This window comes from Diplotaxodon limnothrissa, linkage group LG3 (genome assembly GCF_057381915.1).
Source record: "Diplotaxodon limnothrissa isolate DT_005_m linkage group LG3, D_limnothrissa_male_GT1.1, whole genome shotgun sequence".
Taxonomy (NCBI): Eukaryota; Metazoa; Chordata; class Actinopteri; order Cichliformes; family Cichlidae; genus Diplotaxodon; species Diplotaxodon limnothrissa.
The window spans coordinates 65,876,058-65,901,290 of record NC_140598.1 but is presented as its reverse complement, the minus strand read 5'-3'; the positions used below and the strand labels follow the sequence as shown (position 1 = coordinate 65,901,290).

Sequence of the window (25,233 nt, the reverse complement as noted above, 5' to 3'; positions counted from 1 at the left end):
AACATGTTTATGGCTTTATCTTATAGAACTCAATATCTCCGTGCTGGGCAAACAGGTTTTGCAGCCGTTTGAGCTAAGATTTTAAAATTATTCACATAATGAAAACCTATACTTTGTCTCGGGCGAGTTTCCCATTCAAATGCATGTAACAGTGAGAAACGCATTGTCTTGGCGAAAGAAAGCGTTTTTGAACAACTTCATATAAATCGCTGTAACTTTTGATAGAAGACTCAGACAAACATGTTTATGGCTTTATCTTATAAAACTCAATATCTCCGTGCTGGGCAAACAGGTTTTGCAGCCGTTTGAGCTAAGATTTTAAAATTATTCACATAATGAAAACCTATACTTTGTCTCAGGCGAGTTTCCCATTCAAATGCATGTAACAGTGAGAAACACACTGTCTTGGCGAAAGAAAGCGTTTTTCAACAACTTCATATAAATCGCTGTAACTTTTGATAGAAGACTAAGACACACATGTTTATGGCTTTATCTTATAGAACTCAATATCTCCGTGCTGGGCAAACAGGTTTTGCAGCCGTTTGAGCTAAGATTTTAAAATTATTCACATAATGAAAACCTATACTTTGTTTCAGGCGAGTTTCCCATTCAAATGCATGTAACCGTGAGAAACGCATTGTATTGGCGAAAGAAAGCGTTTTTGAACAACTTCATATAAATCGCTGTAACTTTTGATAGAAGACTCAGACAAACATGTTTATGGCTTTATCTTATAGAACTCAATATCTCCGTGCTGGGCAAACAGGTTTTGCAGCCGTTTGAGCTAAGATTTTAAAATTATTCACATAATGAAAACCTATACTTTGTCTCGGGCGAGTTTCCCATTCAAATGCATGTAACCGTGAGAAACACATTGTCTTGGCGAAAGAAAGCGTTTGTTAACAACTTCATATAAATCGCTGTAACTTTTGATAGAAGACTCAGACAAACATGTTTATGGCTTTATCTTATAGAACTCAATATCTCCGTGCTGGGCAAACAGGTTTTGCAGCCGTTTGAGCTAAGATTTTAAAATTATTCACATAATGAAAACCTATACTTTGTCTCGGGCGAGTTTCCCATTCAAATGCATGTAACAGTGAGAAACGCATTGTCTTGGCGAAAGAAAGCGTTTTTGAACAACCTCATATAAATCGCTGTAACTTTTGATAGAAGACTCAGACAAACATGTTTATGGCTTTATCTTATAGAACTCAATATCTCCGTGCTGGGCAAACAGGTTTTGCAGCCGTTTGAGCTAAGATTTTAAAATTATTCACATAATGAAAACCTATACTTTGTCTCGGGCGAGTTTCCCATTCAAATGCATGTAACCATGAGAAACACATTGTCTTGGCGAAAGAAAGCGTTTGTTAACAACTTCATATAAATCGCTGTAACTTTTGATAGAGGTCTCAGACAAACATGTTTATGGCTTTATCTTATAAAACTCAATATCTCCGTGCTGGGTAAACAGGTTTTGCAGCCGTTTGAGCTAAGATTTTAAAATTATTCACATAATGAAAACCTATACTTTGTCTCGGGCGAGTTTCCCATTCAAATGCATGTAACCGTGAGAAACGCATTGTCTTGGCGAAAGAAAGAGTTTTGGAACAACTTCATATAAATCGCTGTAACTTTTGATAGAAGACTCAGACAAACATGTTTATGGCTTTATCTTATAAAACTCAATATCTCCGTGCTGGGCAAACAGGTTTTGCAGCCGTTTGAGCTAAGATTTTAAAATTATTCACATAATGAAAACCTATACTTTGTTTCAGGCGAGTTTCCCATTCAAATGCATGTAACCGTGAGAAACGCATTGTATTGGCGAAAGAAAGCGTTTTTGAACAACTTCATATAAATCGCTGTAACTTTTGATAGAGGTCTCAGACACACATGTTTATGGCTTTATCTTATAGAACTCAATATCCCCGTGCTGGGCAAACAGGTTTTGCAGCCGTTTGAGCTAAGATTTTAAAATTATTCACATAATGAAAACCTATACTTTGTCTCGGGCGAGTTTCCCATTCAAATGCATGTAACAGTGAGAAACACACTGTCTTGGCGAAAGAAAGCGTTTTTCAACAACTTCATATAAATCGCTGTAACTTTTGATAGAAGACTAAGACACACATGTTTATGGCTTTATCTTATAGAACTCAATATCTCCGTGCTGGGCAAACAGGTTTTGCAGCCGTTTGAGCTAAGATTTTAAAATTATTCACATAATGAAAACCTATACTTTGTCTCAGGCGAGTTTCCCATTCAAATGCATGTAACAGTGAGAAACACACTGTCTTGGCGAAAGAAAGCGTTTTTCAACAACTTCATATAAATCGCTGTAACTTTTGATAGAAGACTAAGACACACATGTTTATGGCTTTATCTTATAAAACTCAATATCTCCGTGCTGGGCAAACAGGTTTTGCAGCCGTTTGAGCTAAGATTTTAAAATTATTCACATAATGAAAACCTATACTTTGTTTCAGGCGAGTTTCCCATTCAAATGCATGTAACCGTGAGAAACGCATTGTCTTGGCGAAAGAAAGCGTTTTTGAACAACTTCATATAAATCGCTGTAACTTTTGATAGAAGACTCGGACAAACATGTTTATGGCTTTATCTTATAGAACTCAATATCTCCGTGCTGGGCAAACAGGTTTTGCAGCCGTTTGAGCTAAGATTTTAAAATTATTCACATAATGAAAACCTATACTTTGTCTCGGGCGAGTTTCCCATTCAAATGCATGTAACAGTGAGAAACGCATTGTCTTGGCGAAAGAAAGCGTTTTTGAACAACTTCATATAAATCGCTGTAACTTTTGATAGAAGACTCAGACAAACATGTTTATGGCTTTATCTTATAAAACTCAATATCTCCGTGCTGGGCAAACAGGTTTTGCAGCCGTTTGAGCTAAGATTTTAAAATTATTCACATAATGAAAACCTATACTTTGTCTCAGGCGAGTTTCCCATTCAAATGCATGTAACAGTGAGAAACACACTGTCTTGGCGAAAGAAAGCGTTTTTCAACAACTTCATATAAATCGCTGTAACTTTTGATAGAAGACTAAGACACACATGTTTATGGCTTTATCTTATAGAACTCAATATCTCCGTGCTGGGCAAACAGGTTTTGCAGCCGTTTGAGCTAAGATTTTAAAATTATTCACATAATGAAAACCTATACTTTGTTTCAGGCGAGTTTCCCATTCAAATGCATGTAACCGTGAGAAACGCATTGTATTGGCGAAAGAAAGCGTTTTTGAACAACTTCATATAAATCGCTGTAACTTTTGATAGAAGACTCAGACAAACATGTTTATGGCTTTATCTTATAGAACTCAATATCTCCGTGCTGGGCAAACAGGTTTTGCAGCCGTTTGAGCTAAGATTTTAAAATTATTCACATAATGAAAACCTATACTTTGTCTCGGGCGAGTTTCCCATTCAAATGCATGTAACCGTGAGAAACACATTGTCTTGGCGAAAGAAAGCGTTTGTTAACAACTTCATATAAATCGCTGTAACTTTTGATAGAAGACTCAGACAAACATGTTTATGGCTTTATCTTATAGAACTCAATATCTCCGTGCTGGGCAAACAGGTTTTGCAGCCGTTTGAGCTAAGATTTTAAAATTATTCACATAATGAAAACCTATACTTTGTCTCGGGCGAGTTTCCCATTCAAATGCATGTAACAGTGAGAAACGCATTGTCTTGGCGAAAGAAAGCGTTTTTGAACAACCTCATATAAATCGCTGTAACTTTTGATAGAAGACTCAGACAAACATGTTTATGGCTTTATCTTATAGAACTCAATATCTCCGTGCTGGGCAAACAGGTTTTGCAGCCGTTTGAGCTAAGATTTTAAAATTATTCACATAATGAAAACCTATACTTTGTCTCAGGCGAGTTTCCCATTCAAATGCATGTAACAGTGAGAAACACACTGTCTTGGCGAAAGAAAGCGTTTTTCAACAACTTCATATAAATCGCTGTAACTTTTGATAGAAGACTAAGACACACATGTTTATGGCTTTATCTTATAGACTTCAATATCCCCGTGGTGGGCAAACAGGTTTTGCAGCTGTATGAGCTAAGATTTTAAAATTATTCACATAATGAAAACCTATACTTTGTTTCGGGCGAGTTTCCCATCCAAATGCATGTAACAGTAACGCACTGTCTTGATGAAAGAAAGCGTGTTTTGAAAACTTCATAAAGATAGCTGTAACTTTTGATAGACAGTCGCCACATATTTATGGCTTTGCCTTATAGAATTCAACATACCCGTGTTGTGCAAACATGTTTTGCAGTTGTTTGAGCAAAGATTATGAAGTTATTCACAAAATTAAAACTCTGACACTGTAGCGTTGACATTATAATCCAAAATCTGTTCCACTTAAAGGCATGCACACCTCGTTTTCCAACGATTTTACATTGGAGCGGCAAGATCCAAATTTCCTTTGACCATTTCATTCTTTGCAAGCACTCAGATGAAAATCCACCTGAAACTCTTCAAATAATCAGTATAATGTCCTTAACCACATAAAATCTGTCATAGGCACAATACAGGGCTTGCTTTGTGGCAGGTGAATCGGCAGTTATCTGGCTGGCATTCAAGCTCTAAAGCTTTTACCCAGGCCTTGCTTCCACCTCAAACTCCCAAGGTCAAGGTCCCAAGTACCTCTGGGAGCAGTCTGACCAGGCAGAGGAGGTAGAAGCTCAACATTATCTTAACTGACTTTGATTGCATGAACTTGGTCACCTCATTGTATTTTGTGTGATGCTCGAGCGGTCCAGGCTGATTTCCATCCTCTACATTGGCAGTATACACCTTATAGTAACTTTTTACTAGATGGCCACTGTGCAGCAGTCATACACTGCTCTTTACTTAGTAGCCATCAGTACTAACCTGTTTATCCTGTACTAACCTTCAGAGGATCTTCCTTTTAAATAATAAAGTCTACCTCAGTCTGCAGCCTTTTTCACAACATGAAAAAACAATGATTGACTTTTAGTTAGCAAAACACTGTGACAACAGTTGTACTGGATAATATTATACAAATTAAAGAGACATACACGTTATGGGAGTGATTTATTCCATGATGCAGGTTGAGTGCACTATGCTTCCTGAAAAGAACACAGTTGATTTTAATTGCAAAACCAAAAGATCGAACAGAACAGAGAAAAATGAAAGGATAGAGTCGTGGTTATAATTACACTGCTGTTTCACATATGCTGTGTACCATATGTGAAACTCCTTGACTACTACACTGGAACATCATAACTCCCATTTTCCCCTGTGTTTAAGGGGACATTGATACAAAGATGACACATCACTAGAAAACTAAACAAAAATATGAGCAGAATATGTACAAAAGATGAATCAAACCAGGAGGAGTGAACACGATCTGCTGCATCGAATACAAGATGGACCAAAGGGTGGTGACAAGACCTCTTGACACATCTGTAGACTTGTTCAGCTGCTGTCTGGTGCATTGTGACAGCAACTGCTCACATTAGTTCAATTAAAAAAAACATAAAATGACTGTCAAAAGGTAACAGAAACACTCATTTGTGTTTTACATGGGCTGGAAAAGAAAAACTGACAGTATATCAAAAATATCCATCTACATTGCTGTCACTGTGTAACTGTGAGCATCTTCATAAGACAAGAAAATATTTCCAGTTAACAATAAAGACAGTGAAATATTCCTACTCATGACATTATAATGAAAATACCCAAAAATGTAAAGCAGGCAATGATGCTGAGGAAAGTGGAAACAGTGAGATGTTGTTCAAACCTGGGAAACTCTGTGGCAGGAAACTCCAGAAAAAGAGGGGTAAAAAAAGTGATGTATTTTGGTATTAGTGTAAAACACACACACAAAGGGATATTTACAAAGCGTAAATCACCGATCATATTTACACATTTAAAATGAACCAAACTTTTAAGGAGACGTGATTCCACCACAAGCTTTGCCTAATATAGGCTGATACAATAAAATATATCAACTACAGCTTCCCTCCAATGACGGCAACCTTTGTCTCCAGGGGGTCTGCTCTGACCCAGAAAGTGTTAGGACGGGGATGAGGACAAGGAGAAAGGGCTATACTGTTTCCAGAAATAACTAAATAACAGGAAATGTCACTGAGCAGATCTGCGTCTGCTGTTTCAGGCACCATGGGACAGACAAAGGTGAAACTGATCAGAAACATCACAGACCACACATCTGTAAATTTTGTTACTTTTAAACAGGAACACTTGGAGATGAATGTTTTTTTTTCTTTTTCTTTTTGTTAAATAAACAAAGCTGTGTGTACATACAGTATATTCCAAAGAAGCTGAGCTGTAAGAGTACTTGTCAGTGGAGATTTCAAAAAGTGCAACACTGCCCTCTTGTGTTCGCATGTGTACACCCATCACATGCAAATTCACAAGGGTTTATATCACATCCTACATTCCATTGAGATTATTATTGCCATTGACGAGAGGAGCAGAATGATAACTGTGTGTGTGTGTGTGTGTGGGAGGGGGGGGGGGGGGTGCAACAATAATGGAGGGGAACAATGCAAACTACGTTTAGTGCTCACAAATCATTTTAGCACACTAGTCTCTGGTGGTTTCAACTATCTCTCTGACTTTCAGTATCAGTGGAAACCAGTCTTGTGAGACATGCTTGCCGATTGTACCTGTGTTATCAGACAGACAGTGTACAGATGAGCCTTCAAACTGAGCCACTGGCCCTTGTGTCCAGGGTCTCCAGGGTTGGCACAAAAAAAGGGGTGATTACTGAATAGAGTCCCAACACCATGGTCAGCCACTTCCCCAAAATAATTAACACAATACCCAGAAGCAGGAGAGTGGAAGAGTCCATGGAAGAGTGAAGTGACCTGACAGAGGAGGAGGAGAGGGAAAATCTAAAGACGAGAGAAGGAAAAAGGCAGAGTGGAGTCCCTGTGCTCATTAGCCAGCTCGGCTCGCCTCAACTAGCTCTTCAGCATTGCCATGGTGGCCATCAGCTGGTCTGCTAACTGTGTAGCTCTCTGCAGTTCATGTTTAGGACCACACCCGAATGAGTGCCTGGTAAAAAAGAGATAAAAAAGAATATGAGAGATGCTAAAGAGACATATAAAATATACATAAAACACATATGTAATCCCACTTACAGTTATGTAAAAGTGTTATATATGACATAAAGCAATGTATAGTATTAGACGGTGTCCTGTGACATACAGTTCTGGCTCACGCATAACACCAAAACTTCCAAAATGCACCATTTCACAAAAAAGCAGAAAAAATAGTAAAGCACATAATTATATAATTACAATGTAATAATTAATTTGCCTTCTTGGATAGTAAACTTGATTTAATTCTATGGTTGATTAATTGTTTGAATAATTCTGGACTTCATTAAGAATTCCAGCGTGCTGGCTCAAAATTGGGTATAAAAACACAAATTACGTTTAAGTTTTTCCTTCAAAAATCATTAGTTGTTCCACATGCTCTAATCAGTAAAATTCCTATATATATTTCTTTATATTGTTAAATAGAAGTCACAGGACCAAGTTGGCCAGTTGCAATTTGCTAATCTCAGTGTCTTTCTTAAGCACTCCTAGTAGACCAAACCCTCACAGGATCTACATGCTGACAGGGATTTTTATACAATTTGCTTTATTACATGAAACAGAGGTAAAAAAAAAAATTTCTAATCTTATATAACAGAACACAATCAGGCTTTAAAATTAAGAATGATTTACTTTTGTCACAATGATAGTCGTGACAAAGATAGTTTAATATGTAAATATACAAAGAATGCACTTATTATTGTCAGGAAAGAAAAATGATTACTTTAATGGTGACCGCCATTAACAATCCACTATATCTATGATCACAAATCAATTCATTACCATCATAACCATAGCCATCATATTGTTTTGTTGTTGCACTGTATTTTATGAGAAACCTTGTCATAAAATTTATAGAAATTATTATATAGAGACATCAGGTCATGTATGATAAAATTAAAAGAATTTTGGCAAGTGTACAAGTATAACTCAGTAACACTAACATTTCAGATTCCTTAGGCATTATGTAGTGCAAAAATTACTGAATGTCATGCAATATGATTAGCTGTGCTTGTTGATGGCCATGAAATGCTATGTGACTACTTTAGAAGCAACGATAATAAACCTCAAAGAACTGCAATGGCAGTAAAAATAACAAAAAGGGGGAAGTCCTTCAGTACCTTGGTGTGTGTTAGCTGCTGGTGTTAGTGGCTTGGGTTTAGTAGCAGTGGTTAGTAGTAGTCCTTATTAGGGAACGGAAGGCGGGGCTACCTCCTGCGTTACCTAGAGTCTGTGAGTCCAGGTCGTCATCGATGTACTCCTCACCCTGGATGATTTGCTGGGTGTCCTCACTGTGATTGACAGGGCTGATCATCTCCTGCTCCTTTACACTGTGCATCTGGGCGTAGTTGTGGGTGCATGGAAGCTTCCTGAAAAACAATGGGGGATATGCATCCTCAGGCCTAAGCCAAGGACTGTGGGATTTGTTGTTTTTGTAAGACGGGGCTGTATAGTCTTCCATTGCGTTCTTTAAGTGACTTTTTGTGGATATTTGTGTTAGAGACACAAGGAGGTGCTGCTGGTGGGTTACTGATATGACAAGAAGCATGCACAATGTGAATTTGCATTCAACTGTTTAGGGTTGTATGACTTCAAACATCATGAGGTGTATGCAACCATCAGGGAATATGATATTTTTATTAAAATAGCTGGTGGTAGCTAAAGATACTGGACAGATGGATACATTTTAGTTCATGCACATCATTACAAAATTTCAATATTGTAGCAATCTAACTTAAGGGATGTTTCAATTTGTGTCACTTACTTTGGTATGGAACCTGAACATTTGATGGATTTCCACACTACCCACAATGGATTTTAAATAGTCAGGTTACAATTAAAATTCAGATTTTCAGCTTTAATTGAGGACGTTTAACAGAAGTATTACATTTATTGTGTAGGAGTTAAAGCCATGTTTAGACACAGTCCTTCATTTTCAGAGGCTTAGAAAATCCAGGGTGATTTCACCAGATGCTGTGTGGTGTATCTCTTGAGATACTCCACTTAGACTTTAGTTCAGCTGCCTTCAGTTACTGCTTGTAAGTGGGTCTCTCTGCATTCTGCTTAATTTATCATGGAATAATGAAAGAATAGCCCTCACCTAGCTTGTGAAGCTGAAAGTCTGCATTTCAATTACATCTTAATTGTTTCATTTACAATCCACTGCAGTGGTGCACAGAGGCAATATTACAAATATTATGTTACTGTACAAAACTACTGACTTTAGAGCTCACCTCATGAGTTTTTCTTTCAACGTTTGATTTCCATTCTTTGTCAGGTTTTTTTGTGCCTACGTCGTTAAGGTGACAGCACTGTAAAATACATGACTCACCTTTTGAACTTATAGAGGATAAAGGCGCCAGTAGCAATAAGACCAATGAGGAAAATGACAGCTAGAGTCCAAACACCGGCACTTCCAGCTGCTCCATGGTAGCCTGGATTGATGAGCACACAGTAAAGAATGCATCACATTTCTACAATCAAAGGACAAAAGGTGAAAACACAGCAGAGCACAACACCAACAGACCCGGATGCAGGAAAAAGAAAGGCCCAGGAGTCAAACCAAAGACTAAGCTGGTGATGCTAATTGCATTTATAGAGAAAGCAGGTATATTATTTATCAACGCACCATTCTCTGCCTCTGTAACTGTTGAGTCTTTAGTAATATAACCTAGTTCTTGGAAATAAACCAATAGGATGCAATTATCATTTAAAATACTGTATACATTTACAAACTTCACTTAATATGTACTGAAGTGCAAAATACATGTACCAAAATATACCTGCATTTGGGTCAGCTAGCATCACGAGCACCTGTAGGCCTCCTCGTATCACAAAGCTGACGTTGTTGTCGTTGAAGACCTGAATGATGGCTGGAATACGCTAAAGATGAGATTAAGTGTATTAAATGTAACTGATGTTACTTATAAAAAACAAACTTGCTAGTCTGTGTCTCCACAGAGTAAAACATGCCACCACCCGTGTTCAGGCATTGGATATGTTTATTATCAGTGATCACATACCTTATCTACAAACAAGCTTCTCTTGGCTGGTTTGGTGTCCAGTGGGAGAACATACAGGTTGGCAGAGGTGGGGAGACCTGGTTTGACCACAGTAACTAGGGAATTCTGAGGTACACCTGTAATCTGGGGCCACAAGATGAAAATGCCAGTCATGTCTTAAATCTGCACTAATCCAATAACTGTATAATTCATATCCTACAGTGTTTAGTGTTAATCAGCAAAGGTTAGCATGCTAACTATGATTATATTATTATTATGTGATTATAACATGGACTATCATTATCTAACAGTAATACTTTTATGTTTTGTATTTTTATAGGAGTACCAGACATTAGACTGGACTGTGCGCTATGAAAAGACAAGAAGTTAGGTTGCGTGACACTACCATCCATTCTCTTTAAAGACCTACCTTAGCCAGTATTTTGGTGACCACCTGGCCAATGTCATCTCTCCACTCTGGGATATTTGGATTGAATCTGTCTAGGTTTCTGCTGAAGCTCAGAGGGATGACTTGGAAGTTATCTGCAGGAGCAGTCAACAAGCATCATGGCTATGATTTAAATTGATCAAATAAAACCTAAAATATTATTTTAGCAAATAAATAAAATTAAAAAGAAATTGCAAATACCTACACATTACGCTGTTTGGACTGATGTGTAACACCTTGGTGGGAACATATGTGGTAAAGAAATCAGTCTGCCTATCCATATGTGTATTTTTTTGCATGAACTAATAGAAGTAGTGTAGCTTGTTGAGAAGCAGCATTTCAAATATGTATAAAACTGTGTACAAAAATCACAAAATAATTTGAGCAACATAATGAAACCAAAGCAAAAAGCTAGTTAAAATGTACTTGAGTTCAGACAGTAAAAAAATCCGAGTTAAACTAAAATAAACTCCCTCTATCTTCAAATATTAAAGCTTGCTTATAAATAAAACAAGCACATCTCTTTGTCAAATGAATTCTAACTTGCTAACTCTGATACACCAGCAATAAAATCATGAGATCATACAATATTTTCCAAAGATGGAAAAATGTCAATTCAATTTTATTTGTACAGCGCCAAATCTCAACAACAGTCACCTCAAGGCGTTTTATATTGTAAGGCAGACCCTACAATAACAGGCAGCAAATTTGTCTCTGTTTGTCTCAGTGACTCTTAGACCAGGAATAGCTTTTAAGTTTTGACTTTACTATCCGAACTCTGACTGAAAAATTTAAGAATGTTGAAAGCTCACTCTCAACAGTAGAAGCCGAGATGTGGTTGAAAGCTATGAGAAAAAGCCTACAGTAGGACAAAGATCTGAATTCAATTTTTTTCAGATTTTTCTTAACTACCTTATCCAAAAGAAAGAATGAACATGTGCATTAAATTTAAGCTAACAGCATTGTTTATGTTAGCAAGAATGAATGACCTCTCTGCACTGAAACATACTTGTTATTACAGTTTTTCTCGATTGCTTAAACACTATCTTTTGAACTCAAATTTCAAAACCATAATGCTATTTTTAAAAAAGCACACCCATTTCCCTGAACTATAAACACAGGGGAATTTAGTGCAGGGAAATACCCTGCTTTAATACATGAGTCAGATTTGGTGAACTGTTATTGGAAAACTTTACACACAAATCCCTTTGATTTTCAGTGCTTACGCCATGTAGTCATTTTGAAAGCACTAGCATTCAATGATGTTGACTTAAGTCAGCACAGCTTGAACTCAATTAGTGGAAACACTAAGAGTCAAAATGTATCACACACCAATCAGAAACTTTGAGGGCCAAAGTCAGCTCATCCGGGTCTGAAAGGTCGAGGAGGAGGAGGCGAAGGAGGTCTAGGACATCAGGGAAGAGGAGGTGGAGGAGGAGGAGGAGGAGGCAGAGGAGAAGGAGGTCTAGGACAACAGCGACAAGGAAGGGGAAGAGCTAGGGCAAGGAGACAAGCGGTCTTGGATGAATTTCGAGCCACTTTAGTTGACTGTGTCCTTGTTTATGGTATGACTATGAGGGAGGCTGGGCAACGAGTACAGCCAAATTTGAGTCGCTTCACTGTTGCCTCCATCATCAGAACCTTCAGGGAGGAAAACAGGTAGGTGTAAGACTGTTCTGTACAGTAACTTCAGTAACTTTTGAGTTACTGAACTCAAGTTTTTTGAGTTTCAGTATGTTTCCATTTTTGTCCTGAAAAAGGTTATTTGACAGTTACAGTAAATGAGTGCTTCTATTTTTTTGTAGGACACAGAGGGGACCACCTGGTGGAGGCCGGTTAAATTGTCAGAGGAGCAAGAGAGGGAGCTTGTAAACATGGAAGATGCCACTAATGTAATCCCCCTGCGAGGAGGAGATTGATTGAGGATGATCATAATTTTCGAGGGATAAATGCCATTAGCCTCTCCATATTGACCACATCCTCCGAAAGAACCAATTCCAGATGAAACTGGCATAGATTGGTTCTTTTGAATGATAGTCTGAAAGAGTGAAAAACCAACAAGTGAGTTCTGATATTGTATGAAGTATTGTGTTACATCACAGCATGATAGTTTATGCTGCCATTTGTGCACTCTTAAACTGTGGTTCAGGGTAACTCTATTGTGTTAGTCAGGTTTTAACCTGACCAAAAGGAGACGCATTGGTTGTGTCTTTTGTCTTCATCATGTGAAAAGGTTTTTGAGGGGAAGAACCACAAGCAACATGACTTGCCAGTTCTGGAAATATTGTTTTTAATTTATTGCACCAATGTGTAAGACTATGTTGTAGTGTGTGTGTTTGAGGCCTTGTGTGTTATGTCTGTGGGCAAAATTTGTTTTTTCAGCAAGTGAATGGTTTTGAGTGTAGAGCTTCATTTTGACCTGAAAATACGATGTTTGGGAAATTGGGTGAGACGTTATGGATTTGTGTTTACTGTTTTGAGAATACGAGGCATAGTTTCGAGAAATGTGTTTAACCACTCGAAAAAAATACTGTAATCTCTGGCTCACTTCCACAACATGTCTTTGATCCTGTCCTCCTTCTCTCTCCCCAACCAATCGTGGCAGATAACCGCCCCACCCTGAGCTTGCTCGTAGGGGGTCATATGGGGTTGGGTTTTTCTGACAATAGTGCCTTGAAATGACTGTTGTTGTGATTTGCCGCTGTATAAATAAAATTGAATTGAAGAATTGAATTAAAATGAATATTGTAATTCTATTTTGGCCAACAGACAAATGTAACTTTCTCAGAACCTTTGATATAATAACCTCTTTCTCTTCACCTCTTAGCACATACAAACATACGTTACCGTAAACTCGGACAGTTCTTGTGTCCTGCACCATGGATCGGCTGTTTGTGGCCTGTACCGTGACTGAGACTTTGCCTGTTCCTGGGAAACGAGTCAGAAGGTTGTTCTGCAGAGTCAGGATGGGCTGCAGGAAAAATTCACAGTATTAGTGATAAAAACATGTGGAACATCTGGAAAAACAAAAAAATGGAGGTCTGGAGGTCAGAAATATTCAGAACATTTTTGGGTTTATTTAATAAACCTATGCAATATGAAACCTGCTGTGCATAATAAATTTTGAGACTATTTTAATTCATTGCTATAGTCACTGGGCCACAAATTTGCTCATAGCTTAAATTAAAATTGGTATTGCAATTGTTCCAAGCGAGGAACCCTAACAAGAAACCCCCCATATTGTACTCTGGGTCCAGCAACCAATAGCAAGAAGGCAGTGCACAATGTAACTAGTTAATACTTAGCAGCTACACAAATTTTGGTCTCTTTGTCACTGTAAAAAGAAACTGAAAAGTTTATACATATCAGAACATAATAAAAATCATCTGTTCTTTACCAGGTCTTAAAATTAAATAAATAAAACTTCAGGCAAAGTACAAAACATTTCCTATAATGCTGTGTCATTGTTTATTGAACAAAACCTTATCCAAAATGCACAATCAGAGTGTCAAATTTAAGTACACCCTTACTAGTTCCTTGGGAATTAAAAAGATAAGTAGCCACGGGGGGCTGCAAATTAAATGCACGTCATTAATTTAATTCGGGAACCCAACCACGGCCACAAAATCACATTTTTTTGGCAGTTTTCTGGTCTGGAGGAAGAAGTGGAATAAATTCAAGACATTCTTCCTAGTAGTAGAGATCTTGGGAAATTCACCCAAAGGTTACAGTGCAATGCTCAGAGAAAGTGCAAAAACCACCAAAACAACCAACCAAGCAAAAAAACAATCCAAGAACTACATCTCAGACTCTACAGGCCTCAGCTACCATGTTAAATTCAAGATTTAGAAAAAGACTGAACAAGTACAGTGTGTCTGGAAGGGTTCCCAGGAGAAAGCCTCTTTCTAGAAAGAACATAGCAGCACTCATTATCTTTGCAAAATTTTATCTGAACAAACTACAACACTTCAGCAACTGTGTTTTTTGGACATATGTGACTAAAGTGCATATGTTTGGCCATAATGCATAATACATAAAAACCAAACATTTCAGCACAAACACCTCATACCAATTGTCAAACCCAGTTGACAATTAGGTGATTCTTTGGGCTCATTATACAGCAACTTGGCTTAGGCACCATGTAGTCTGCTGCTGCTATTATTTATTATTGTTTGCTGGGTTTTTTGTTGTTGCTACGGTATTTAAACGTAGAATGGGAGGCAGAGCCTTCAGCTTGCAGGTCCCTCTTCTATGGAACCAGCTCTCAGTTTAGATCAGTCTTAGAGATTTCTTTTTTTGATGAAGTTTTAGTTTAGTTTCCAGCATCAGGCCTAAAGTGCTGGGGAGTGCTTCTCATGACACACTGTTTCTTCCTCTTAATCACCACTTTTCACGTTTGTTTGTACACCACTCTGTATTCAATCCTTAGTTACTTAGCTGAACTAACGCAATTTTAATGGAATTCCACAGATTTTACAGTTAGAAATGAATTTATAAATGAATGACAATTGAAGTTTTTCCTTTACCTGCATGCTGTCTCCTATCCACCAGTAAAAGACAGTCAGGTTGGCCTCACTGGGAAGGACAGTAGCAGTGAGATTGACCTCATGGTTTCTCCCAGCAATGGGAACCACTTCTAGGTGTACTTCCTGTAGTGGGGCTACAAGAAATGAAATTCTATTAAAATAATAAGAAAGGGTCAGACTCTACAGGCCTCAGCTACCATGTTAAATATTAAAGTTCGTGTCAGTAGAATTAGAACATTTCTAACTGACAAATAAGAAGTGAAAAATGAAGTGAGATTCAGAACGGTCTCCACCATATTTGGCAAAGCTAGACAGATATGAGAGGAGCGAACCAACTGGCAAAAGATGATTTCATCACGTTTTTTCCCTGCTAGGTATTAATAGAAATTCAGGACAAATGAGTATAGATGTTTGTGACAGGCAGTGTGAGCTTCAGTGATGAGACATCAGCAAAAACTCCACCTCCAAGAAAGAAAATACATTTTAGAGGCTGTCTAATTAAAAGACAAGGAAGTTCACCAGGAAACCCAACCTGTGACCTGGATGTACATGGTAGCCTCATCGTGTCCAGCCATATTCTCAGCCTTCACTTTGACCTTGTAAATGCCTGGATTTTCATAACGGTGCTGGATGGGTTCATCAGTCACAGTCAGGTTCTGGTAAATTGTCCGTACCCCATCACCAAGATCCACCTGATACTTGGTGCTGCTGGTGTCACCCTGTTAAAGAAAGATAATGTTCAACAAACTGAAACTGAATAAATGAGGAAAAAGTAAAAAGAAAACAACTTTTGTCCTACCTGCTCCTGGTGGACAGTGAATGTGATGTCATCCCCAGGTGCCACAGCCAGCATCTGCCCTTTTATGCCAACTCGTAATCCTTTAGGCGCGAGCAGGGGGCAGCTGTGCTTTTTAGAGCTCTGCTGCTTGTTTGGCTCCCCTTCACATGAGTTAGATATCATCTTCCTGTAGCTGAAACACAGCAGAGGACAGAGTGTGAAGTCAGGCGTGCACTCTTACTGAAAGCAAGATTAGAGAGTGAATAACAATGCTGGTAGGTGTGAACTTGAGACAGAGCTGGAGCTGGGTTGGAGAAAACGTAAAATCAACAAGAACAGACCCAGTGCTGGACATGTAGGTCTGTCCTAGGTGGCAGTCTTCAGGTGGTGAATCTGGATCATACCAGAAGTCAGCAATGCAGCGGTCAGTTTCCATGTGTGATTGCTCGAATCCATAATCACTACAAAGACATTTCAGCATCATAAAAATTAATAACTGTTCACTAAGCAAGAAAGTTATGCTGGTCTGAGCAAATACTTGAAAAAGTAAAGGCCTCAAAGATAACACAGCATGAAGTACAGGGTGGGCCATTTATATGGATACACCGTAATAACATGGGAATGGTTGGTGATATTAAAGTCCTGTTTGTGGCACATTAGTATATGTGAAGGGGCAAACTCCTCGAGGTGGGTGGTGACCATGGTGGCCATTTAGAAGTCGGCCATCTTGGATACAACTTTTGTTTTTTCAATAGGCCATGTGACACATCAAACTTATTGGTAATGTCACAAGAAAAACAATGGTGTGCTTGGTTTCCACGTAACTTTATTCTTTCATGAGTTATTTACAAGTTTCTCTTTGTTCACAGTCATTGACATGTCGAAGAGGTTAACACGTGAGGAGCGGATCGAAATTGTGTTGATATCTGGTGAACGCAGTAACCGGGTCATTGCAGCAGATTTCAATGCAAGACACCCTACGGGACCACCCATCTCCCATGCTACAGTCAGCAAACTGCTTGCTAAGTTTCGTGATTTTTGCCAAAATGTGGACGCAAGCAAACTGTTACTAATGAAGAAACATCAGTGGCTGTCCTAGCTTCATTCAGCAAGAGCCCACAGCGTAGCACTCGCCGCATCTCACTGGAGAGTGGCATTAGTTGAACATCCCTTCGGCGGATATTAGCTTCTCACAAACGGCACCCTTACAAAATCCAGCTACTGCAGCATCTCAACGAGGATGACCCAGATCGGCGCACAGAATTTGCAGAATGGGCAAAACAAAAACTGGAACAGGACCCTCAGTTCACGCAGAAGATTTTGTTCAGAGATGAGGCAAACTTTTATGTGAATGGTGAAGTTAACAAACAAAACCACCGCTATTGGTCTGACACTAACCCATATTGGATGGATCCCTCCAAGACTGTTGGACCAACAAAAGTGATGGTTTGGTGTGGTATATGGGGTACAACGATAGTGGGTCCATTCTTCATCAATGGAAACCTCAAGGCCACTGGATATTTGAAATTGCTACATGATGATGTGTTTCCCTCTTTGTGCACTGAAGCTGGCATGTTCCCTGAGTTTTTCCAGCAAGATGGTGCTCCACCACATTATGGGTGCCAGGTCCGAGCATTCCTAGATGAACAGTTTCCTGGAAAGTGGATTGGTCGTGGTGGCCCGAAGGTCTCCCGATCTGACCCCCTTAGACTTTTATCTTTGGCGCCATCTGAAGGCAATTGTCTATGGTGTGAAGATACGAGATGTGAAGCACCTGAAACTACGGATACTGGATGCCTGTGCTGGCATTTCTCCTGTGGTGTTGCTATCAGTGTGTGAAAAGTGGGAGAAGAAGGTTGCATTGACAATCTAACACAATGCAGCACATTGAACACATTTTATAAGTGGTCAGAAACTTGTAAGTAACTCATGAAAGAATAAAGTTACATTGAAACCAAGCACACCATTGTTTTTCTTGTGACATTACCAATAAGTTTGATGTGTCACATGGCCCTCTTCCTATTGAAAAAACAAAAGTTGTATCCAAGATGGCCGACTTCTAAACGGCCACCATGGTCACCACCCATCTTGAGGAGTTTGCCACCTCACATATACTAATGTGCCACAAACAGGACTTTAATATCACCAACCATTCCCATGTTATTATGGTGTTTTCCATATAAATGGCCCACCCTGTAGTGTGCACAGTGTCCTTTATTTGCATTTATAAACAATACATTTGCTTTTGTTTCCGCATTCTACTTTCAGATACAATAATAGAGGAAATATGATGTAATCTGAAACCAGTTCAGTGCATATTTACCAGTTGTAGTCTTTCTCAGTACACTGGCAGGGTTTGTTGGTCAGAGCTGATGTGTAGCTTTTTCCTTTTATGCAGAATGCAGTGTCCTTCCTCTTCCTGAACGTCCGCTCCTGGCCCATAATGCACTTTTCCTCCTAAGGGTGATAAAATCCATGTGCACACTCTGTAGCCACTTATATGTTTGTACAATCTGATACAACCAAACACAGCTCGAGAGCCATGACCTTAGAAATAGATAATTTCCCTTGGAAACTTCAAAAAGCTAGAATCTATAACACAGCTTAAATCATGTGAATGTGCTGCATCTCTGTGTGAGTCCGTGTGCATTACCTTCTGATCTGTGAACTGCCAGGAGTCATAATCAGACTCAGTGCACTGACGGGGAAAAGACTGCCTAAAGTCCACTTTCACCAGCTCCCAGTCTGACCTATAGCTGATGTGGCCAAACACACTGCAAGAAAACACACACACACACACACGCAGTATAACGAAAAAAGCCTTTTTTTGTCGGCACAAAGGAAAGTCTGAACATCAGGCTTTTTTCATTTTTTAGCATCAACACCTAAATGGTAAAGACAGGATATTTCCTTAATGTTCTGCTTGTTTGATAAAACATTAACAACGTTCTTGCTTCCAGCTGTTTGTTAGATTCTTTCCTCTGTGTTTCCTCAGAGTCACTGAGTTGCACTCACTTACACACCTGACACAAACAGCAGCAACTTCATTAATTATTCTAAGACTGGTAATTCACAACATGTGCTTTTCTAAAACACAGAGTGGCAGTTTTAAAATGTAAGTATTTATTTTACAGCATTATTGTGGCATTATTGTGTATGATGCAAGGGGCAACACTGAGATAATCTTTACCTAAACCATCTTGCAGCTTTACAAATGGATTGTATCTCTATTGGAAATGTAGCTCAAGTGATAAAGCCTTTTAGCAAAGTCACAGTTCCCCATCCTTTCCACTAGATGGTGGTGTTCTACAGGAAATCACAGGTGATGCGCCATATTCCCATTACTGAACTCAGCTGTTTAATCTGTGTGTGTCTGTTAGAACATTTTTAAGCATACTGATGTGACTCAAATCAGTCACTCTGACATATGTTATTGGCTTGCAATCACTTCGTTGGAGTGCCGCGCAAGCAAGACTAATGTTGTCTTTACCAGCGTCGTTAAAAGGTAGTGACAGATGTCTCGGCTGCAGATTCACATATGCTGATGTTCCACTTTTTACCTCTGTTGTTCTTCTTGCTCTTACTTGTTTGATTTGGTCAAATACGGATTATCCTGCTTCTTAAATTTGGAGGATTTTTAAAGCAATTATCTGATTTAAAATTATTCCATGCTGTGTGGTACAGACTGTCAAAAAAGTTTGGATTTCAGTTTTGCTAAGGTAAAATTTGAAGTCTTATTTAGTAACAATTAGCAGGATCTGTGCTAATATTAGCTGATAGCTTACGACATCACCCTCCTGATCAAATATGGTAACCTCTGACTCCAAAATAACGACATGGCAGCTGCCCAAAAATACTTATCTTGAGTCTTTAATCTAATAAGTAGCTACAAACTGTCTATCTTTGTATACAGTCTATGATCACAATACGCCAATTTCAAAATTCTGAAAACCACCTATGGAGGACAAGGAGAAGATCCTGCCTTAGTAATGTGGATGAACGCATGTTTAACATTTCCATCCGTGAGTCTTATCTAGATTTTGTAAACAACATTTTGCTGGGTCACTGCAAACCTTTCAGTGTACTTCAGTGTAAAAATGTTTATTGCTTTATTTGTGTATTAATTCCCACCAGCTGTGGAGTTAATTTAGTTATTTCTTTGTCTACTTTTGAATGGGCGCTCCAGAGCATTAACACTTCTGTTAGTGGACAAACAACAGTCCAATCAGCTCAGTGAACACAAATCAAAACTTATTAACAGCTCCCTTTGTTAAACAAACAGAGCTAAGTAGGAGAAAACACATGTTTGTACATTGTTTTCAGGAGAGTTTTGTTGCAGAATGTGATTAGATACAAACCAGTGATGTGGTTTTCTATTATGTTTCTTACAAGTGGTTTAGAAGCAGCAGAATGAGGTGATTTCATGATCTCACAAAGCAGTATGTGCAGTAGAAACCCGCCTGTGCTGTCCTGATATTTGACTGGGTGTTATTAGTATGAGTGGTGGACGAGCTCTACTCCCCACCTGTCCTTGGTGCTAAGTCACTGTTCAAAGACTTCATTACGGGATGGCAGCCTCCGCCATCAAAAATCGAAACTCCGTGGCAAGGATATAGACCCTGGCTAATCTATCAGACATGAGCTGCCCTCAACACCCTTCCTTGGCCGCCGACCCTATCTCGCTGGAGTCAGTTGGATGGCACATATATATGTGTGTGTGTGTGTGTGTGTGTGTGTGTGCGTGTGTGCGTCTGAGTGTGTCTCAGCCCAGAGGCTGTGTGCCTGACATCTCTGATAATGGTGAGTGAGCTTGAATGTTCGATCTCTCCTCCTCATGTGTGTGTGCCTGCGCGTGTATCTGTGCGTGTGTGTGACAATCTCTTTGCCCTTCTCAGCAGATTACTGCTAGGAGTGAGTCTTATCTGTGTGCCAAGGTCTGGAGTCTAAGATGATGTGACAAGTGTCACTCCTGCTAACTTAGAGATGGAGAGATTTGGAGAGAGCGAGTGAGAGAGCAAGCAAGAGAAGACAGACTTTACGCCTAAAAAGATATGAACGCCTGACATCTGCACCTAAAGCTACCTGCAGTTGATATTCAGTACTCATAGAGTGAGAAGCCAAAGAAATCGAAAACTGTAGTGGTACCAGTTTTCAAGAACAAAAGAGTTATAGTAATTACAGACTGATGAAGATGATACCGATAAGCTATGAATCTGTTGATGGTAGATGTAATATTTTCTTTGAAAGTGCTGATCAGGAAGTACAGAAAAGGTCAGAAGGTTTTGCAAAATGCTTTTGAGGATTTCGAGAAACAATATGATAGGTTGCCAAACTCTATGCTACAGCATTAGGAAGTCAGGATTGGCAGAAATGTACGTGAGGCCAGGACATGAATGAGGACAGGGAGACAGGTGGAATTACAAACAGGTACTGGCTTTGACCCCCTTCTTGTTTACAACAGTGATAGACAAGCTGACAGATGCAATCAGGCAGGAGTCTTTGTGGATAAAGATGTTCACAGTTAACACTGTGATTGTGTAGGGAGGAGTAGGTGGGAGAGCCTGGAAAGGTGGAGGGATACGTTGGAGAGAAGAGGAGTGAAAGTCAGAAGAAGCAATGTGAATGAGAAAGAGTGACAATACAAGGAGCAGAGGTAGTGAAGATGGACAGTTTCAACTAATATGAGGCTGATGCTCAAATTTTTGTTGGGAGAGACCAAATGGACAGTATTAGAAATTAGTATATCAGAGAGACGGCTCAGGTTGAGTACTTTGAAGACAATGTTAGAGAGGCAAATAATGAGATAGTAAAGAGTTTGGACAAATAATGCTGTATATCAAGCTGCCAGGCAGAAGAAAATAAGAGCGATCACAGAGGAGGTCCATGGACCTAGTGAAGGAGGACAAGCAGAGCGTTAGTGTAAAAGATGAGGATGCAGGGGATATGGTGAGACAGAGGAAGGTGATTAGGCTGTGTTAGAGTGTAAAGGTTCTCAGGCCTTGGTTTAGCTCACTGGGATGAGCAGGCGCCCATAGGCCGTTTGGCTGAGTGGCAAATCCGAATCTGAATCCGACCCCTGTTCATACAATACTGTCTTTCAAGCTGTATATAAAGAAATGAGGGCTTATGGCTCAAGACTTATGCACAGCACCGTAGACGCTAACTAAGCTGCCTGTACTGCTGTACTAGTCTAAGCCTGCTCAGGATGCGTTCACAAATACTTAGCAGACTATGGGAGTAATATGTCAGCAGGTGAGTATGTAGGGGTCCTCTGCTCCCATCATTCTCTGCTTTAATGTGAAACTGAAGAGAAACTAGGTGCCACTCTCCAAAAAGGGGGACTGCTTTATTGGAAAAGAAAAATGAGCTCCTTTAAATGTACTCTATTACCCGGTAGACCTTTCAGACAACTTATTAAAAACGTATACGAGTACAGGAAGAGTTAAGGATACAATAAAAGGTAAATTGTAGGAGATGTAAGGTATTTAAATTCTTCTCCACAATGCTGAATAGATATGGAATATGAGAGAATATATTGTCAGCTACATAAAGGAAAGTTTGAATTTGTATTTTTTTAAAAGGCACCTAAAATTTCAGACCCTTTTCAGTTAATTTAACTGAACAGTGTGTTTTATCATTCTGGCAGAAGCACTGAAATTGAAATTTTCACTCACGTCATGACCAGGGTCTCATCTCCTGGCTCACTCAGAAGTCCATCGACGAACACGGAGGTGCTTGTAAAGTTGTGAATGTTCCACGTCCGTCCTTCATCAATACTGAACCTGTGGGAAAGGATGAAGTGTTCAGAATCACCAAGACAGAAGCAGAGTCTCATGAAACTGTCTTCAGATATAACAAAAGAGCCTTGCCCTGATGTCAGCAAATGAAATCTTAAATAACAATCAAAAGACTAGAAATCAACATTAGACTTATCATTTGGTACTTCTAATGTTGATTTCATTTGGTACTTAATGAATTTAGATTATGTTGCCCTTTATACTGTCTGTCTAAAACCTGCGTGATTAGCACAACTAGCTAAATGCTGAATACCTAGTGCATCCTAGAAAACTGGTGTATCCACTTCATGGTGTAATTTCAGTTTATTTTCAGTACAGTTTCTCACATTGTCCCTCTGTTTGGTTCAGAAAGCTATCAGATGTTAAGGTAACTTTTTCAGCTCATAGCTAGCTTGTAGCTATTGTTTGCCATTGTTTACGGGCCTGGCAGACTCACTGAAATTATTAGTTCTTTAAACCAACTGCAATATGGATAAAATTATTTATCAGATACTAAATTTTATGTACCGTTAGAATCAATACAGAGCACATGTACTGTTTTATATTTGAAATGTAGCTCTGTTAAAACATTTCTGAATTAAAAGTATTATTGTCTTTTGAGATAAAAACAACTAAGATTTGTGTAATTCATTTTTGAAAGTAATCGCATAAAATTTTGGCAAAGCCATGGAAATATGGTTATGATCAACTACCTAACATTCATATTAGGTCAAACAATACTTTGTTTGCAGAGTCTTGACATGTTTTCTATGTGGGATAAATGGTAAATGGTAAATGGCCTGTATTTGTATAGCACTTTACTCGTCCCTAAGGACCCCAAAGCGCTTTACATATCCAGTCATCCACCCATTCACACACACATTCACACACTGGATACTGCACACATTCTTACCAACAAAATGCTTATTTTATCCCATTCTGTTGGTTTTTGTCTTTTGCCCTTCTCCCCCGTCCCTCTTCTCAGCTGTTTCTCTTTCCCTCTTTCTTTCTCCCCTTCTTTCCCCCAGTCAAGTCTGTCCCATATTCAGTAAGTGAAAATAAAATAAACAATAAAAGGTGAATCAAATGGACCATTACGGCAAGGCTGGGGTGGTCAATTTGGTAAAGTAAATCCGTTGGGCATCTTTCTTTGCCTTTAGACAACAATTCTGATGGCAAAAGAGCCAAACGGGACAGGCAAAAAAAAAAAAAACCATACAAAAAGTGATTGCAAAATGTTTGATATTCTAAACATGGGAGCAGCTAGGTGCTTTCCATAGCTATGGTCTTTCACCAGAATTATCTTAGTGAGATAATAAGGTGGCTGTAGCTTAGGAGGCAGAGCAGATCATCTGCTAGTCAGAAGGTTGGTTCTTTAATCCAAGGCTGCCAGACAAGATACTGAATCACACAATGAGTGAGGAGTTTGAACTTTAGATTTAAAAAAAAAACCCAAAAGCTTATGCAGTAGAAAACTGTTCAATTTAAAACTGGTTAATATGAGATGAGGGTGTACCTTTTGATTTCCTTCATGTTCACTTCAATTCAATTTTATCTATATAGGGTTATAGACAACAATAGTTGCCTCAAGGCATGCCATGTTGTAAAAACCCTACAATAATAGATACCCCCTCATAAGCAAACTCTTGTGACAGTGGGACAGAAAACTCAATTTTTAACAGAATGAAATATACGTTTACAACAGATATTTTTAGTAGGTTAAATGAAACATCATTCGAAAGTCATGGAAATTCATTGGTAAAAATGTGTATAAGAACTGTGTAATTTGTTTTTTATAAGTAAAACTATGTAGTGCGAAAATGCACATACATAACAAAGTTGGATCACTGAAGTTGTCTATACATAGAAAATTGACAAAATACAGCATTCATTGCTAATTAAGTGCTTTTTATGCTTTTAGTCACAATGAGATCCTTTTTGTGAAACTCAAATGTCTGTTATTCAAGTTTTCTTTAGTCCTGTCTAAAATGAGGTTTGTGAAGCAAGCAAGAAGAGCCATCTGCCCAGCTTTATTTACTGTGCCGACAACTCATGCCATCAACAGTGGCAGCAGTACTGAATAAGTGTGACTGTGTGATGGAGAGGGATCAATGTTGAATCGAGCAGTGTGTGGCTCGCTCTGCGGGCTGTGTTTTAACGATGTCCTAACAAGGAGTGCAATAAGATAATCACTGGGTAAACAGGCACTGTGAAAGAAAAACAGAATGGATATACAAAGCCATCAAAGCTAGGCCTTGCTAGGCCTTTTTATGCGTCAAACAAAGGGTTCTCTAATCTAACAGTGTGTGAAGCCACTTTCCAAAGGCAGAATCAGTTACGTCTTGGGGCCTTTCAACTTTAATTCCTTAAAATTGATGAATCAAGGAGTACTGAGGTGTGAATGTAAGCAGGCTATGAATTTCACTCAGACTCTGTTCCTTCATTTCTACTCACTACTTCTTGTAACATCTGACGTGTACAACCAAGCGCAACATCATGAAAGACTTCTGACAGTTCAAGTTTTATTATCTACAGGACAAAGACACTAATGGGCACCACCAAGAGA

The 25,233-nt window shown here is 38.9% G+C and overlaps 1 protein-coding gene across 1 annotated transcript in view; it reads right to left on the bottom strand.

Annotated features, from left to right (window-relative positions):
* Window positions 1-8,296: 8,296 nt before the first annotated feature.
* The window catches only part of sorcs2 (sortilin-related VPS10 domain containing receptor 2), a 381,448-nt gene continuing 364,511 nt past the window's right edge, over window positions 8,297-25,233 (bottom strand). Inside the window, exons 14-26 of the mRNA XM_085349748.1 lie at window positions 22,566-22,673; window positions 18,545-18,665; window positions 18,215-18,348; window positions 16,233-16,352; window positions 15,913-16,084; window positions 15,646-15,832; window positions 15,114-15,247; window positions 13,435-13,558; window positions 10,570-10,682; window positions 10,161-10,283; window positions 9,921-10,020; window positions 9,470-9,572; window positions 8,297-8,552 (exon numbers count right to left, since the gene is read on the bottom strand). Coding sequence (XP_085205874.1) covers window positions 8,297-8,552; window positions 9,470-9,572; window positions 9,921-10,020; window positions 10,161-10,283; window positions 10,570-10,682; window positions 13,435-13,558; window positions 15,114-15,247; window positions 15,646-15,832; window positions 15,913-16,084; window positions 16,233-16,352; window positions 18,215-18,348; window positions 18,545-18,665; window positions 22,566-22,673 — 1,795 coding nt within the window. The remainder of the gene's footprint in view (window positions 8,553-9,469; window positions 9,573-9,920; window positions 10,021-10,160; window positions 10,284-10,569; window positions 10,683-13,434; window positions 13,559-15,113; window positions 15,248-15,645; window positions 15,833-15,912; window positions 16,085-16,232; window positions 16,353-18,214; window positions 18,349-18,544; window positions 18,666-22,565; window positions 22,674-25,233) is intronic.